The 15,531-nt window shown below is 37.5% G+C and overlaps 1 protein-coding gene across 1 annotated transcript in view; it reads right to left on the reverse strand.

Moving 5' to 3' along the window:
• The window catches only part of LOC130240003 (cilia- and flagella-associated protein 46), a 172,699-nt gene that overhangs the window by 59,119 nt on the left and 98,049 nt on the right, over positions 1-15,531 (reverse strand). Inside the window, 4 exon segments of the mRNA XM_056471418.1 lie at positions 11,958-12,093; positions 13,105-13,266; positions 13,853-13,959; positions 14,694-14,894. Of these exon segments, the coding sequence (XP_056327393.1) occupies positions 11,958-12,093; positions 13,105-13,266; positions 13,853-13,959; positions 14,694-14,894 (606 nt within the window).

Consider the following 15,531-nt stretch of genomic DNA (forward strand, 5'->3'; position numbering starts at 1 on the left):
ATTGTGAGCCGAGCGTCCGAATGTGGCAGCAGAAATGGAGACTCATCAGACCAGGCAACGTTTCTCCAATCTTCTATTGTCCAGTTTTGGTGAGCCTGTGTGAATTGTAGCCTCAGTTTGCTGTTCTTAGCTGACAGGAGTGGCACCCGGTGTGGTCTTCTGCTGCTGTAGCCCATCCGCCTCAAGGTTGGACGTGTTGTGTGTTCTGAGATGCTCTTCTGCAGACCTCGGTTGTAACGAGTGCTCACTTGAGTTGCTGTTGCCTTTCTATCAGCTGGAACCAGTCTGGCCATTCTCCTCTGACCTCTGGCATCAACAAGGCATTTGCGCCCACAGAACTGCCGCTCACTGGATATTTCCTCTTTGTCGGACCATTCTCTGTAAACCCTAGAGATGGTTGTGCGTGAAAATCCCAGTAGATCAGCAGTTTCTGAAATACTCAGAGCAGTCCGTCTGGCAGCAACAACCATGCCACGTTCAAAGTCACTTAAATCCCCTTTCTTCCCCATTCTGATGCTCGCTTTGACCTGCAGCAGATCGTCTTGACCATGTCTACATGCCTAAATGCACTGAGCTGCTGCCATGTGATTGGCTGATTAGAAATCTGAGTTAACAAGGTAACAAGATAAAGGTTTTGTTTTGTTATTATTAGCATGTCCTGATATGGAAAACCATGAAACTCAATAGTGCATCCAAACTTTTTCCCATGCCTGTATAATAGTGAATGTGTATAAGCACTGAAAGTCAGAAAGTCAGAAGTGCTTGTTTTCTGTTTCTGTCACCTCCTGTGAGTTTTCCTGCTGTATGTGCAGTAAATCTGGGTTAGAAAGCTGCGTGAGCGCTGAATTATTCATCAGGGCCACAGACTGAGGAAATGGAGGAGAGAAAACAGGAAATGACCCGATGGCCAGGACTAACCGGAGGACTAATGAGCTGAAAACGACCTTCATGAGCCAGAGTCAAGAAAACTTCTGCTCGTGTGCATTGACTTCATCTCACAGCGTTCAGATGAGGACGGAGATGAAGGTCAGTATGATGCTATTAATAAACTCTCCATTAATCTGCTGTGTGTTAGGATGCATCTGCAGTTTACAGGCAAATTTTAATTCTTTTATATGTATTATCATGTGCCGTTTAACATGTAGACAAATTACAGTATTGCGTCATTTGTTTATATTATTATAGTTGTTGTGTTACCATAGCAACTGTAGGATCACCACCAGGTGAGATTTTATTAGTATTTCTATTCATAAATGTACAGTAGTCAAATATTTACAATAATTTACCCAAATGTGATTTTCTAATCCTAAAGGTTGCAGCAGATACCCAGAGGCCAGATTGACTTACAACAGGTGAGATTTTTATTAAAGAGCTATTTTCATATGTTTACAGTAGAGTAATTCATTCATTCATTCATTCATTCATTCATTCATTCATTTTCTTTTTGGCTTAGTCCCTTTATTAATCTGGGGTTGCCACAGCGGAATGAACCGCCAACATATCCAGCATGTTTTTATGCAGCCAATGCCTTTCCAACTGCAACCCATCTCTGGGAAACATCCACACACACTCATTCACACACACTACAGACAATTCAGCCTACCCAATTCACCTGTACCGCATGTGTTTGGACTGTGGGGGAAACTGGAGCACCTGGAGGAAACACGCGAATGCAGGAAGAACATGCAGACTCCACACAGAAATGCCAAGGCTCGAACCAGCGACCTTCTTGCTGTGAGGCGACAGCACTACCTACTGCGCCACTGCATCGCCCAGTAGAGTAATATTTAAGGAAAATATTTACAAAAATTCACATGCGCCAAATTGTCTAATTCTAAAGGTTGCAGCACATCCCCAGAGAAAGACTGACTAACTACAGGCGAGATTTCACCAAAGATATCCCATCATATGCATTCAGTAAACAAATATTAAGCAGCAGCTGACAAATATTTTTGAAAGAGTTTAGTAAATGTACATTTCAATGATTTAGTGATTACTCTGGTCTTGATTGTGTACACTGTTTATTAAATCTGTTTTGGCTTTATCTTTTTCTTTTCTTTATAGGATTACTTCAAGCAGTGTGGGGCATTTGGTGTTTCACAACAACCAATCAACCAACAACAAACCATAAGACACTAAAAGCGGAAGCACTGCCATCACACAAGCTGCCAAACACAATTTGTAGGTTAATAAGATTTGGTGTACATCTTGTGTTTATGTTTTTCAGCTTTAGTGTTTTAGATTTTGTAAAGTAAGGAAAGAAATGTAAAGATTTGTTTGGCATTTTTATAGAGCACACAGATTCTGAAGAAGAGCTGAGCAGAGAGATGACTCCTGGAAATCAGAAAGTGTTGATGAACATTGGAGCAGATATCTGCAGTGCGCAACTACACTCACTTCAAAATTCATTGAAATAAAGGTGTTGAGATCTGATTTTCTAATCTTCCAAGTTCTGTTGTCATTTTTCCATGAGTCTGTGTTAGTTGTGTATTTTAGAGTTGTGCAGGGTTTTTTTCTCCTCATCCTGAGATTACTTTTACTTTACAATTTAATTGCAAAAATACTTCATAAGAAAAACACTTTGTAAAGACAATTATACTGTAAGTACATTGTGTGTAATTGGGAGTAAAGACCTTTAATAAAATGTTTTTCATTGTCTGTTCTGCTTCTAATTCAGAAAATCTGCTAGATTTAGTTCAGTGAACTTGAAAATGTAAGTTAATGTATTTAAATTAAACTTGGCAAGTTCTGCTAACTTGATAATGTAAGTTACCCCATTATTTATTTAATTAAAACAATTAAAACTTTGCAGGTCCAATTAACTTGAAATAAGTAGTTGTGTCAATTATTTAACTGTCAACTAAACATTTTCAGTTGAGAAAACTTGGAGAATTAAGTCAATACAACTTAACTGTGTCAATGTAACATGATGACTTGACTAAGTTAAGTTAAGTGAACAAATCATTTTTTACAGTGTAGCAACTATAGAACCACGACAACAGAACAATCTCTACAGTTGTGTTACCATAGCAACTATAAAATCACCACAACAGATCAGTCACTACAGTTGTGTTACCATAGCAACTGTAGAATCACCCCAACAGATCTATAACTATATTTGTTGTGTTACCATAGCAACTATAAAATCACCACAACAGATCAATCTCTACAGTTGTTGTGTTACGATAGCAACTATAAAATCACTACAACAGATCAATCACTACAGTTGTGTTACTATAGCAATTATAAAATCACCAGAAAAGATCAATCACTACAGTTGTGTTACCATAGCAAATGTAGAATCACCTCAACAGGTATATTACTATGGTTGTGTTACCATAAGAACTATAAAATCATCATAAAAGACCAATCACTACAGTTGGGTTACCATAGCAACTATAAAATCACCACAACAGATCAATTACAATAGTTGTGTTACCATAGCAACTATAGAATCACCACAACTGATCAATTACTAGTTGTTATGTTACCATAGCAACTATAAAATTACCACAACAGATCAATTACAGTAATTGTGTTACCATAGCAACTGTAGAATCACCACAACTGATCAATTACTAGTTGTTGTGTTATCATAGCAACTTAAGAAAACTGAAGAATCACCACAACTGATCAATCACTATAGTTGTTGCGTTCCTATAGCAACTATAAAACTTCATCGCTTACTATAGTTTTTACCATAGCAACTGTAGAATCACCAAAATAGATTACTGTAGTTGTTGTGTTACCATAGCAACTATAGAATCACCACAACAGATCAATTGATTCAAAAACAGTCATATTTATAATTCATACGGTAGTATTTGATTGTGTGTGATCCACGGTCTTCTGTTGTCTTTCTATGGAAAAGCTGATTTTCTGGAGTGTAATAAATGTCATTGGACAGAGTGTGTGAGATTGATGGTGCTCTGTGCAGCAGCACCATCTGCTGTATGTGGAGCTCAATCTAATGCAGGAATAAAGCTCAATCACACTCTGCTAATAAAGCCATCGCAGCTGCTAAAAATATGATTTATCAATGATCCACACAACGAAGGCCTGCAAACAAAATGCAGTTGAACGTGGTGTTATGTCAAAGACACAAACTCTGGAAGTGCTCTGGAGAAAATGTAAAAATAAAACTTAAATTAGAAATTAATAAAGTGTAAAGGATTGCATATATTAAATAGTTTTTTCCTTAAATTAAAATGTTAAATATTTTGTTTTTATTATTATTTTTTTAATCAATGATAATTTAAACCATGGATAAATGGTTAAATTTGACCCATTTGATACCAGGAAGATTTTCATAATTTTAAACAGAACTACATTTAATATGATCACACACTCCTGAGTACATTTTTTTTTATCACAGCTCAGAATAAGTACTGTCATTTCATTATTTTTTAATTTTTATTTTCATTAGTTAATAGTTAGTTAATTAGGTAATGCATATTTATTATTATTGTTGTTATTATTATATTCATTCATTCATTTTCCTTCAGCTTACTCCCTTTATTAATCAGGGGTCGCCACAGCAGAATGAACCACCAACTGTTCCATCATATGTTTTACGCAGCGGATGCCCTTCCAGCCACAACCCTGTACAGGGAAACATACACACTCTATCACACACACACTCATACACTACGGCCAATTTAGTTGATCAATTCCCCTATAGCACATGTGTTTGGACTGTGGGGGAAACTGGAGCACCCAGAGGAAACCCACACCAACACGGGGAGAACATGCAAACTCCACACAGAAACACCAACTGACCCAGTGACCTTGCAGTGAGGCCACAGTGCTAACCACTAAGCCATTATTATTATTATTATTATTATTATTATTATTATTATTATTATTATTATTATTATTATTATTATTATTATAAAATCAAAACAACTGTTTAAATATATATATATATATATATATATATATATATATATATATATATATATATATATATATATATATATATATATATATATATATATATATATATATATATATATATATAAATACAAATACAATTTGGCATTTTTACACTGAATGACGAAGAATGATTCCACCCATGTTGACATTTTATTGGTCATAATTGGTTCATAATTCATATTGGTTGTTTGTTCATAATTCATATTGTTTGACTTATTGGTCATAATACATATTGGTTTGAAACAATAAACATGTGTTCTATGTGTATAAGATCACTTTTGCACTTTTATTTTGATGCAAACACCAAAACAGGACATCTTAGATTATGCTACAGTTTTGTTTCCAAAAAATAAGGAATAGTTCATGCTTTAAAACAAATATCTGCCAATGAGGTAAAAAATAAATGAATAAAAGGACAAAAATTATTATATTATAGGGCGTCACGGTGGTGCAGTGGGCGGCCATGAAAGGGCATCGGCTGAGTAAAACATATGCTGGAATAGTTGGCGGTTCATTCCGCTGTGGCGACCCCCGATAAATAAAGGGTCTAAGCTGATAAGAAAATGAATGAATGAATGAATGAATGAATGAATGAATGAATGATAATATATTACATTATAAGTATTATATTATAGTATAGTATATTATAGTATTATATTATATTTTATTTAATATACATTTTTCAAATGTGGTTGGAAATAGCTTTTACCACCTTCGCCTTCTCTCTAAACTGAAGTCCTCTCTCCCTTCACATTCTCTAGAAATTGCCATACATGTGCTTCCTGACCAACTGCGTCACAGTCTGGTATGGAAGCTGCTCTGTTGCTGAGCGTAAGGCACTGCAGCGGGTGGTGAAAACTGCCCAACGCATCACAGGGACTACACTGCCAGCCATTGAGGACATCCAAAAGAAACACTGTCTGCGCCGAGCACGCAGTATTCTTAAGGACACCTCTCACCCTGCTCACAGACTGTTTTCTCTCCTGCCTTCTGGCAGGCGCTTCAGGCTCCCCCGGACAAAAACCAGCAGACTGAGGAACAGCTTTTTCCCCAGAGCTGTCTCCCTCTTGAACTCTGCCCCTCACTGACTCTTTTGCCCCCCCAATACACCCCCCACACTCCTCTAACTTATACTCCTCACAATCCCTGCACTATTTAACATTTGCACATTTAAAGTTTGCACACATTCATTGCACTGATTCATTTACTTGAACTGTACATACCCACAGCACATATACATCTGTAATTATGTCTATCTATCTGCACACTTCTGATTATTAATAGCATCCTGTACATATATTCATTTATTGTAAATCTGTTCATAGCTAATACAACCTGTATATAATGTTCATAGTACATCCATTTGTAAATATTACCATAGTTTTTCTATAACTGCACTTTATAACTTATACCTGTATCCTGCACTTGCTGCTATTGCACTGCTGGTTAGACCTAAACTGCATTTCGTTGCCTTGTACTTGTACATGTGTAATGACAATAAAGTTGAATCTAATCTAAAATCTAATCTTCCTGGTTAGACTCCTGTAATTCTCTCTATTTTGTTCAGCCAAAGACTCAGATCGCTCGCCTACAGTTTTTCTACAGTTTTTGACAAAAAGCCTGAAATATGCATGTCACTCCCATTTTTGAGGTCTCTCTACTGGCTACCAGTGAGACAAAGAATAAAATTCAAAATCCTTCTCTTTGTGTATAAAGCCCTACATCAGTGGTTTTCAACCTTTTTTGCCCGAGACCCCCTTTTATCCCCCGGAAAATATTGTAAGGCCCCTCTAAACATTTAATGATATTATCGCTCATATAAGTTTGCAGTAAGGATGACAAAAAATGTTGTTTTCAAACAAATGTTTATTACTATATCTAGATATGTTTGTGGACAAATAATAGCCTAATGTAAAATAGAAAGTAAAACATCAGTAGGCCATTTATAACTGGAAAACGTAAGCCTTTGACCTTTAAATTATATTAGTTGCCGATTTTTAAGTTTCTTGTCAGTAGCTGTGACGTCCCTGATCTCATTTTGGGTTTGTGTCAATTCTTTTGCCTTGCGCTCAAAAAAATGCTTTCAGCTTGTCGCTGTATTGGGGATGAGTCATCTGCAAATGTCTTATTAATTTGGACGGCCTCATGCATTCGATAGCAAAAACTTTGCCGCAGTTAATGCACTGTGGCTGGGTCAGGGACACATTGTTTTGAGAAAATGGAATAAAACTATAATTCAGGTGACTATCTTGGTATTTCCTGCATTTCGGGTTTCCAGTTTTGCTAGTGCTGTGACCAGAAATGTTTGGGGCTTCCTTACCTGGGTCCAGTATGATGGCTCATTACTATTAGGCTGAAGGAGAATCAGTAAGACTTTTTTGTGGAGGAAGAATTACAAATTTGTCAATTTTTTGATCAGCCAGGAGGATAAAATGAACTAAGCAACACAATCGTTCTCCTAAAAGTCCACTGCTATTTTTTTTTTTTTAAATATGACGCGACCCCCCACAGAACTTGCTGAAGCCTTGTGGGCCAAATTCCCAAAGGCCCACCTTAAAAGTAGGAACGCACTCCCGCTACAATTAAAAATGGCTCCGTCACTGCTAAATTTTAAGTCTAAATTAAAGACTTATCTATTTTCTTGGTGTTTGGAAGTCCTCTCCCGGGGGGCAAACGGTCTCATTTTTAATCCTGTTTTAGTGTGGTCAACTGCGGTACCATATTTTAACTAGGCTTGTTTTAGGCTTTGAAACCAAACTTTTATGCCAATCTTTTATGCTCTCTTTTCCATTACGTGTCTCCTGCTGTTTTGTTTATTATGCCCATACTGATTGCTTGTATTTTCTCTCTACAGCACTTTGTGTGGTCTTGTGGCTGTTGGAAACATGTCATATAAATAAAATGAACTTGAACTTTTATTTATTACAAATGTTTCTATATTTTATACATAAATTAACTTCATTTTCAGAAAACAGATTTTGCCAACTTCAGTCATTTTGCTTCTTGCAGTACATGATTGTGATTCTGAATTGTCAAATAATTACATATTTGTACTAAAAACGAGACAGAAAGTAGTGAGGAAAACAGAAATGGAGCAGCTTAGAGCCTCTTCAATATCTCCTGTTATCAGTTTCCCAGTAGAGAGAGGGCGACAGGCTGTGATTAAATGCAGACAGGATTTATATTTGTGGATGAACTATAGCTTTAAATAGAAAGAGTGCAGACCACACAAGAGTCTAATAGCTTTAGCCATTCAGATTTCCACATGTGGTCAATGTGTTCACTGCCCTATTTTCATAAACATTATCACCCAGAGAGTGCTGTAATGAGATAATCCCTTCAGGAAAATGAAAATCCATAATGCAGCGTGAGGATAAATCAATTACGGTGTGGTTTGGAGGAGTCGTGTGCTGTTTGGCACGATCCGGCGGAGTCACGTCACAGCAAGATGCACAATACGCAAAACAAATCACATCTTAGCGTGCGCTAATCACGTTTGTTCTCCAAGTGTGTGTGTGTCCTATACAGTTCACACATTAGTGGAGGAACAGCAATCACAGACAAACCTGATTAACTCACCACACGCTATAACCACACTATAACCACAGGTAATTAACACATCTGAATTAATATGCATGGTCTCCAGTGATACTGACTGAACACCCGCTTACAAACAACAGGAGGAAACAGGTCAAACAGATAAAGTTAACTAAACAGTAAACTAAAGACTACACTGAACTACAGCTGCCTTCCCACATAGAAAAACATTAATGTACAGTAAACACTACAGTGCTTTGAGCCATACTATAGTAAAGGACTTGAATTAATATGTTGTGGTGATTCTACAGTTGCTATAATGACACAACCACTATAGTAACTGAGCTGTTCTGGCATCTCAACAGTTGCTACGGTAACAACAACTATACTGATGTTGTGGCAATTCTATAGTTGCTAGAGTAACACCAACTATAGTAATTGATCTACTGTGGTGATTCCACAGTTGCTACGGTATCACAACTTTAGTAATCTGTTGTGGTGATTCTATTGTTGCTATAGTAACACAACAACTATAGTAATTGATCTACTGTGGTGATTCTACAGTTGCTACGGTAACACAACAAGTATTGTAAATAATCTGTTATGGTGATTCTATAGTTGCTATGGTAAAACAACTACTATAGCAACTGACCCTTCGCTAAGCCACACCCAAAAACTGCCACACACCAATCGTAGCTTAGCAACCGTAGCTATGCGCAGGGGGTCTGTCAAGCTTTCAAGCGAGGGAAACAAGCCAAAGCATTGCGCATATGAATTGTGCAAATCTGATAGCCGGTTTCCTAAAAGTTTGGACGAGGTGGTGGAATTGTTTCCCTTTCCAAAACCTAAAACCCAAGGGGAGTAATGCCAGCGTGGATCAAGCTCTGTGAGGGGCGTTAAAGGAGCGGAGTTAAGTTGGTTTTGTTTGGATATTCCTGACACATTCAGTGATAGACGACAATAACTCACATACCTCTTACCCTAAACAGATCTGAACTGTGTTTCCTACACAAATACAAAGCAGGTTCTGTTTCCTAGCTGTCTTTTTCTTTCGTTTTGCTCGATACTATGAGCACTGCTCCATTTAAGCCCTCGCCATAGTAGTCATACTAATAGCGAATAGGTCATGAGTTGTTGATCCGGAAAATACGAATCTGCTGCTAACTTTACTGAACTTCATATTTCCATCTGTTTCAATCTTTTCAATATTTGAAATTACAAATCAACAGAACAAAACAGAGGTGTGATCACAAACTGAGCACTTGTGATCAATATACTTCACCCGCAGCTGTTTTTCACTCATTTATATCCCTCATGTCCATGTCAGAGCTACAGTTCACTGATGTTTTCATCCGTCTTTTAGAGATTTAGTCAATGAGGTCATTACAGGGGGTTAGTGTCTCCTTTTATATTTAGTGTCGGATTAATATTTGCTGGTAGGGAAATCTATTTGTTCGCTTCTGCTATTTATACTTTGATTTGCATTTCAATGTATTTATTTTTTTCCCACTGAACTGCAAATTAAAATAGAAACTGTGTGTAAAGCACACAGACATACTGACCGTTATAGGTGCTGTACATTATTATGGGTCAATGATGCTAATATTTGGCACAAATCCATCAATTTCCTCTTTCTGGCTGCTCCTTCTATGAATGAATGATGTAAAAGCACTTTCCATGTGTGTTTCCTCATCAGTTAGTAACGATATATTTCATTGCACAACATTAGTCTATCATGCTTTTTGGCAAAAAAAAAAAAAGAAACCCCGGTTTAATTAGATTACTTTAAGATTTCACTTCTCCTGCTGTGCATGAACTAAGCTGTTAAATGGTCAGTGTATGAGGCAGCTAGGCTAACCTAGCTTCAAAGTTATTTTCTAATCGGTTGCATATTATGTTGTGTATATGTCCCTGTAATGCATACTGCAGTCCTTTTTTGTTTGGCTTTCACGTATATCTCACCTGTTCGCCAAAAATTACTAATTATATCCCTGGCAATGTCTGACACCGGCGCATACATATTGTAATAGACCTGCCAGGCACGAAAGCTTGACAGGTGTAGCAACAGTAACTAAGGAGGGTGGGGCTTAGCCAAAGGTCAATTGATCTGTTGTTGCGAATCGACAGTAGTTATGGTAACAGAACAACAACTAGTTGATCAGTTGTGGCAATTCTGTAGTTACTATGGTAACAACCCCTACAGTAACTGATCTATTGTGGGGATTTTTGCAGTTGCTATGATAACACGAACTATAGTAATTGCTCTGTTGTGGCAATTCTATAGTTACTATGGTAACAAAACAACTACAGTAATTGATCTGTTGTGGTGATTCTACAGTTGCTATGGTAACACAACAACTACAGTAATTGATCTGTTGTGGTGATTCTACAGGTGATATGGTAACAAAACAACTACAGTAATTGATCTGTTGTTGTGATTCTACAGTTGCTATGACAACACGAACTACAGTAATTGATCTGTTGTGGCGATTCTAAAGTTACTATGGTAACACAACAACTATAATAATTAGTCTGTTGTGGGGATTCTACAGTTGCTACGGTACTACAACTTAAGTGATCTGTTATGGTGATTCTATAGTTACTATGATAAAAACATTTACAGTAATTGATCTGTTGTGGTGATTTTACAGTTGCTATGGTAACAAAATAACTACAGTAATTAATCTGTTGTGGTGATTCTACAAATGCTATGGTAACAAAATAACTACAGTAATTGATCATTTGTGGTGATTCTACAGTTGCTATGGTAACAAACAACTATAGTAATTGATTAGTTATTGCGATTCTTCAGCTGCTATGGTAACTCAACAACTATAGTAATTGACCTGCTGTGGCGATTCTACAGTTGCTATGGTAACACAACTTAAATGATCTGTTATGTTGATTCTTAGGGCCAGACGGAATCTGCTGACGTTTTTTGCTATTTCTGCTGAGAATTTTGGTCAAAATCTGCAGATTTCTGTGGAATTATTTTGGAAGTTCCACAATTAATACCTTAATATGTGAAATAAAAAATCTCTTTTTAACTTTTATTTGATGTTTAAAATGCAAATCCATTTAGATCCAATAAAAAAAAAAGAATAAATATAGATTTACACACATTTACTCAAGTAAATAAACAGAATCAATGATGGGCTAAAAATCTGCGGAATTCTGCACATGCAGATTCCTTTGTGGGCCTAGTGATTCTACAGTTTCTATGGTAACACAACAACTATTTTAATTGATTTGTTGTGGTGATTCTACAGTTGCTATGGTAATACAACAACTATTGTAATTGATCTGTTGTGGTGATTCTACAGTTGCTATGGTAACACAACAACTATAGTAACATAAACAAAAGACCCAATAGTGTAATTTCTACAGTTGTAGTGTGTATTATTACTGGTTTTGTGGTCACAGATCAGCACAGCACATGTAAAAACACACATCGCTAAAACTTTAATGAGAAGGTGGTATTGTACCTGGTGCTGTGTAAGGATGTTGTGTACCCGCTCCAGCTCCTCCTCCTGGACGCTCACCGCCTTCTGCATCAGCCTGAAGGCCTGCAGGAGCCACTGCTGTTTCTCTTCTGCTGTCTCTGAACAAGCAGACAGCAGTCTGGAGGACAGGTGAGACCGTCAATACAATGTTCATGGCTTCAACAACAAACATGAACGTAAATGTAAAGTTGAACACACTGATAATAACTGCACAAATCATTTTAAAAGAAGTATTTCTGACACTGGTAACACTTTACACGAAGGTTTCATTAGTTAATGCACTTACATGATCATGCTCTGAACAATACATTAATTACAGTGTTTATTTATCTTTATTAAAGTTAGTTCATAATAATATAGGAGTTCATCGTTAGCTCAAGTTAACTCACGGAGCAATAAGTAAGCTAACTTTGCATTTTAATAATGCATTAGTAAATGTTGATTATTAAAAACGATGATTATTAAACGCAGTACAAGTATTGTTGATTATTAGTTCATGTTAGAAAATACATGACCTACCATTAACTACTGGAACATTAGTGTATAGTGAGAATCTGAAAAAAATATCAGCTCCAAAATGAGCCAAACATCAGAATCAGAAAGAGCTTTATTGCCAGGTATGTTCACACATACGAGGAATTTGTTTTGGTGACAAAGCTTCTACAGTGCAACAGCATTACAGAGACAGGACAAAAAACAGATAATAAATATATTTAAAAAAATAGAAGTAAGTAGTGAGTGCAAATATACAGATTGGCAAGTGTATGTACGTGTTTATTACTATATACAACGTTATATGTGCAGCTGTTATGTGCAAACTGGCATGTAAAGTGTGTTGTTAAATAAGTGTATATGTGTATAAAAGTGTATAGCAAGTAGTGATGTTGGTTCCGCAATTATTATCATCAAGTGTTCATGAGATGGATTGCCTGAGGGAAGAAACTGTTTCTGTGTCGGGCTGTTCTGGTGCGCAGTGCTCTGTAGCGTCGAACACAGCTTATACTGCTCTCTTTTTAAACTGATGTAAAACAAATCAGCAATAAAAACATGAAGTGTGTTTTGTGGGTCTTGAAGAGTTTGTATTGTTGATCCTGAACTGCAGGTGTTGTTGTGTATTTGTGTAACTGACCTGAGTGTGTGTGCGTGCTGGAGCGCAGCCTCAGCAGCATCTGTCCTGAACCCCAGCTGCAGCAGTTCTGCACGAGTGTGTGTCAGTGTTTCACACAGCGCAGTCAACATCTCCACTGATGGAGACACACACCTCAGCAGACGCAGGCGGATCACTGCTCCCCTACACACACATGCACACAGAGAAATACATACACATGCACACAGGGAGACACACAAACACTTGAGCTGTAGTGAGATGATGTAGAAGTACAGATACACACTCTATCTCACACACACACACACACACACACACACACACACACACACACACACACACACACACACACACACACACACACACACACACACACACAGACACAGACACAGACACAGACACAGACACAGACACGCTCACACGCACAACTGAGCTGCAGTGATGCGGTGTAAGAGCACGCCCATGCACACACACGCACACACGCACCTGAGTAGCAGTGGGAGGGTATGGAAGCACATACACACATTTACACACACACACAGACACACACATGCATGCACGCACGCGCACAAACACACACAGACAGACAGACAGACAGACAGACAGACAGACAGACACACACACACACACACACACACACACACACACACACACACACACACACACACACACACACGCACACACACACACGCACACACGCATGCACACACACGCATGCACACACACGCATGCACGCACACGCACGCGCGCACACACACGCACACACACACACCTGAGCTGCAGTGAGGCGCTGTAGAAGCGCAGTACTGACGCTCTGCTCTGTCCATCATCTTGAGCCGCTCTGAGGGTCCTGCAGGCCTGCTCCGTGATCAAACACACCTGAAAACACAATCAGGATATTAGTGTTGTTATTATTATTATTATTAATATCTTTTATTCTCAATACAATTCGAGAATATTAGTCTTTAGTGCAAGATTTTGGTGGCCCGTGAGTCATGCAACAGTCTGCTTTGTGTTCTGGTTGGCCTGTTTCCACTGGGGTTTTACCAGCCTGATCTCACGAGAAAACGTAAGTATTTTAGGTTTTGTCAGTTTAGTAGCTTATTCGTATGAGTTCAGTCGTACAAAATTATATGATTTTAAAAAAGAGGCGTGGCACCTAACCCCACCGTCATTGGGGGATGAGAAAATCATACTAAATTGTATGAATTAGATCATACGAATCAGCCACTAAATCAAAGTAACGAATTGCTGTGAGATTGTGTTGGTTTTACACATTAATATAGATGAGAACGAGTGGTGTCTGAGGCTCACTCAGCGGTGTCTGTATCTGCACCCAGATTTTCTTTATCAGACACTTTTAAACATGTTTATAGTATAATCTGCTATAAAACGATTAAACAAATGAAACCTGATTAATCTATTGAAATAAGTAACATAACATTAGGTGTCATGACTTTGAGCATATCATTGTTTTTACAGTGTTCTGCGTGTGTGTTTAACCAGATAGATGCAGCGTGAGGAAGCAGATAATCCTCTTTATTCTGACTCGTGTTTAGGTGCATGTCTGCATCATGCTCCTCCTGCACCTGCTGGTGTGTGTTGTGTTTGACCTGCTGGAGTGTGTTGTGCTCCTCCAGCTCCACTACGGTGGTCATCAGTGTTTGTGCGGTCTGGAAACAGAACTCCTGGTCTCCTCCAATCAGCTGCACCTCCTGCAGCAGCAGCAAAGCCTCGCTGTATCGCTGCTCCTCATTGGCCAGAACGGCCAGCAGCAGTAAACTCTTAGCCAATGAGGTGCGATCACCGAGATCCTGTAACACACAGCAAGAAAATGTAGTAATAATAATAACAACAACAACAATAAAAATTCTACAATTGAATATAATTATCATTTAAATCTACATTTATTTCATTGTATTTCATATACAATGAATGAAATGCAGCCTCGGTGAGCAGGAGAAGCTAATTTTAAAACATTTAAAAATGCTACTGACTGCAAACTTTTGACCGGTAGTGTGTATATATAAATATATAGATAAAATACAAATTATACATCCACATTTAAATATCTTATGTGACTAAACTGTTTGCTATAGTTGTTTTTAGGTATGTGTGTGTAGCATAAATTATCTCTTAAACTTTTATTTTGGATGTGATTAATCACGGTTAATCTTTAACAGAACTACTAACTACTAATAAGTATTATTATTAAATCATCTTCTTTGTCTTCATATTATTATTATTATGGTTATTTTTTATGTTGAAGTTGGATTAAATAATTTAAAAAGTGTACATTAAAGATTATTTAAAACAAAAACAAAACAGAAATTGTGACCACTGACTTCAATAGTATTTTTTTCCCTTCTATGGCAGTCAATGGCTACCAGTATACAACATGTTTCAAAATATCTTCTTTTGTAAAAGAACATACAGAAGAAAGAATATAAA

This window comes from Danio aesculapii, chromosome 13 (genome assembly GCF_903798145.1).
Source record: "Danio aesculapii chromosome 13, fDanAes4.1, whole genome shotgun sequence".
Classification (NCBI taxonomy): domain Eukaryota; kingdom Metazoa; phylum Chordata; class Actinopteri; order Cypriniformes; family Danionidae; genus Danio; species Danio aesculapii.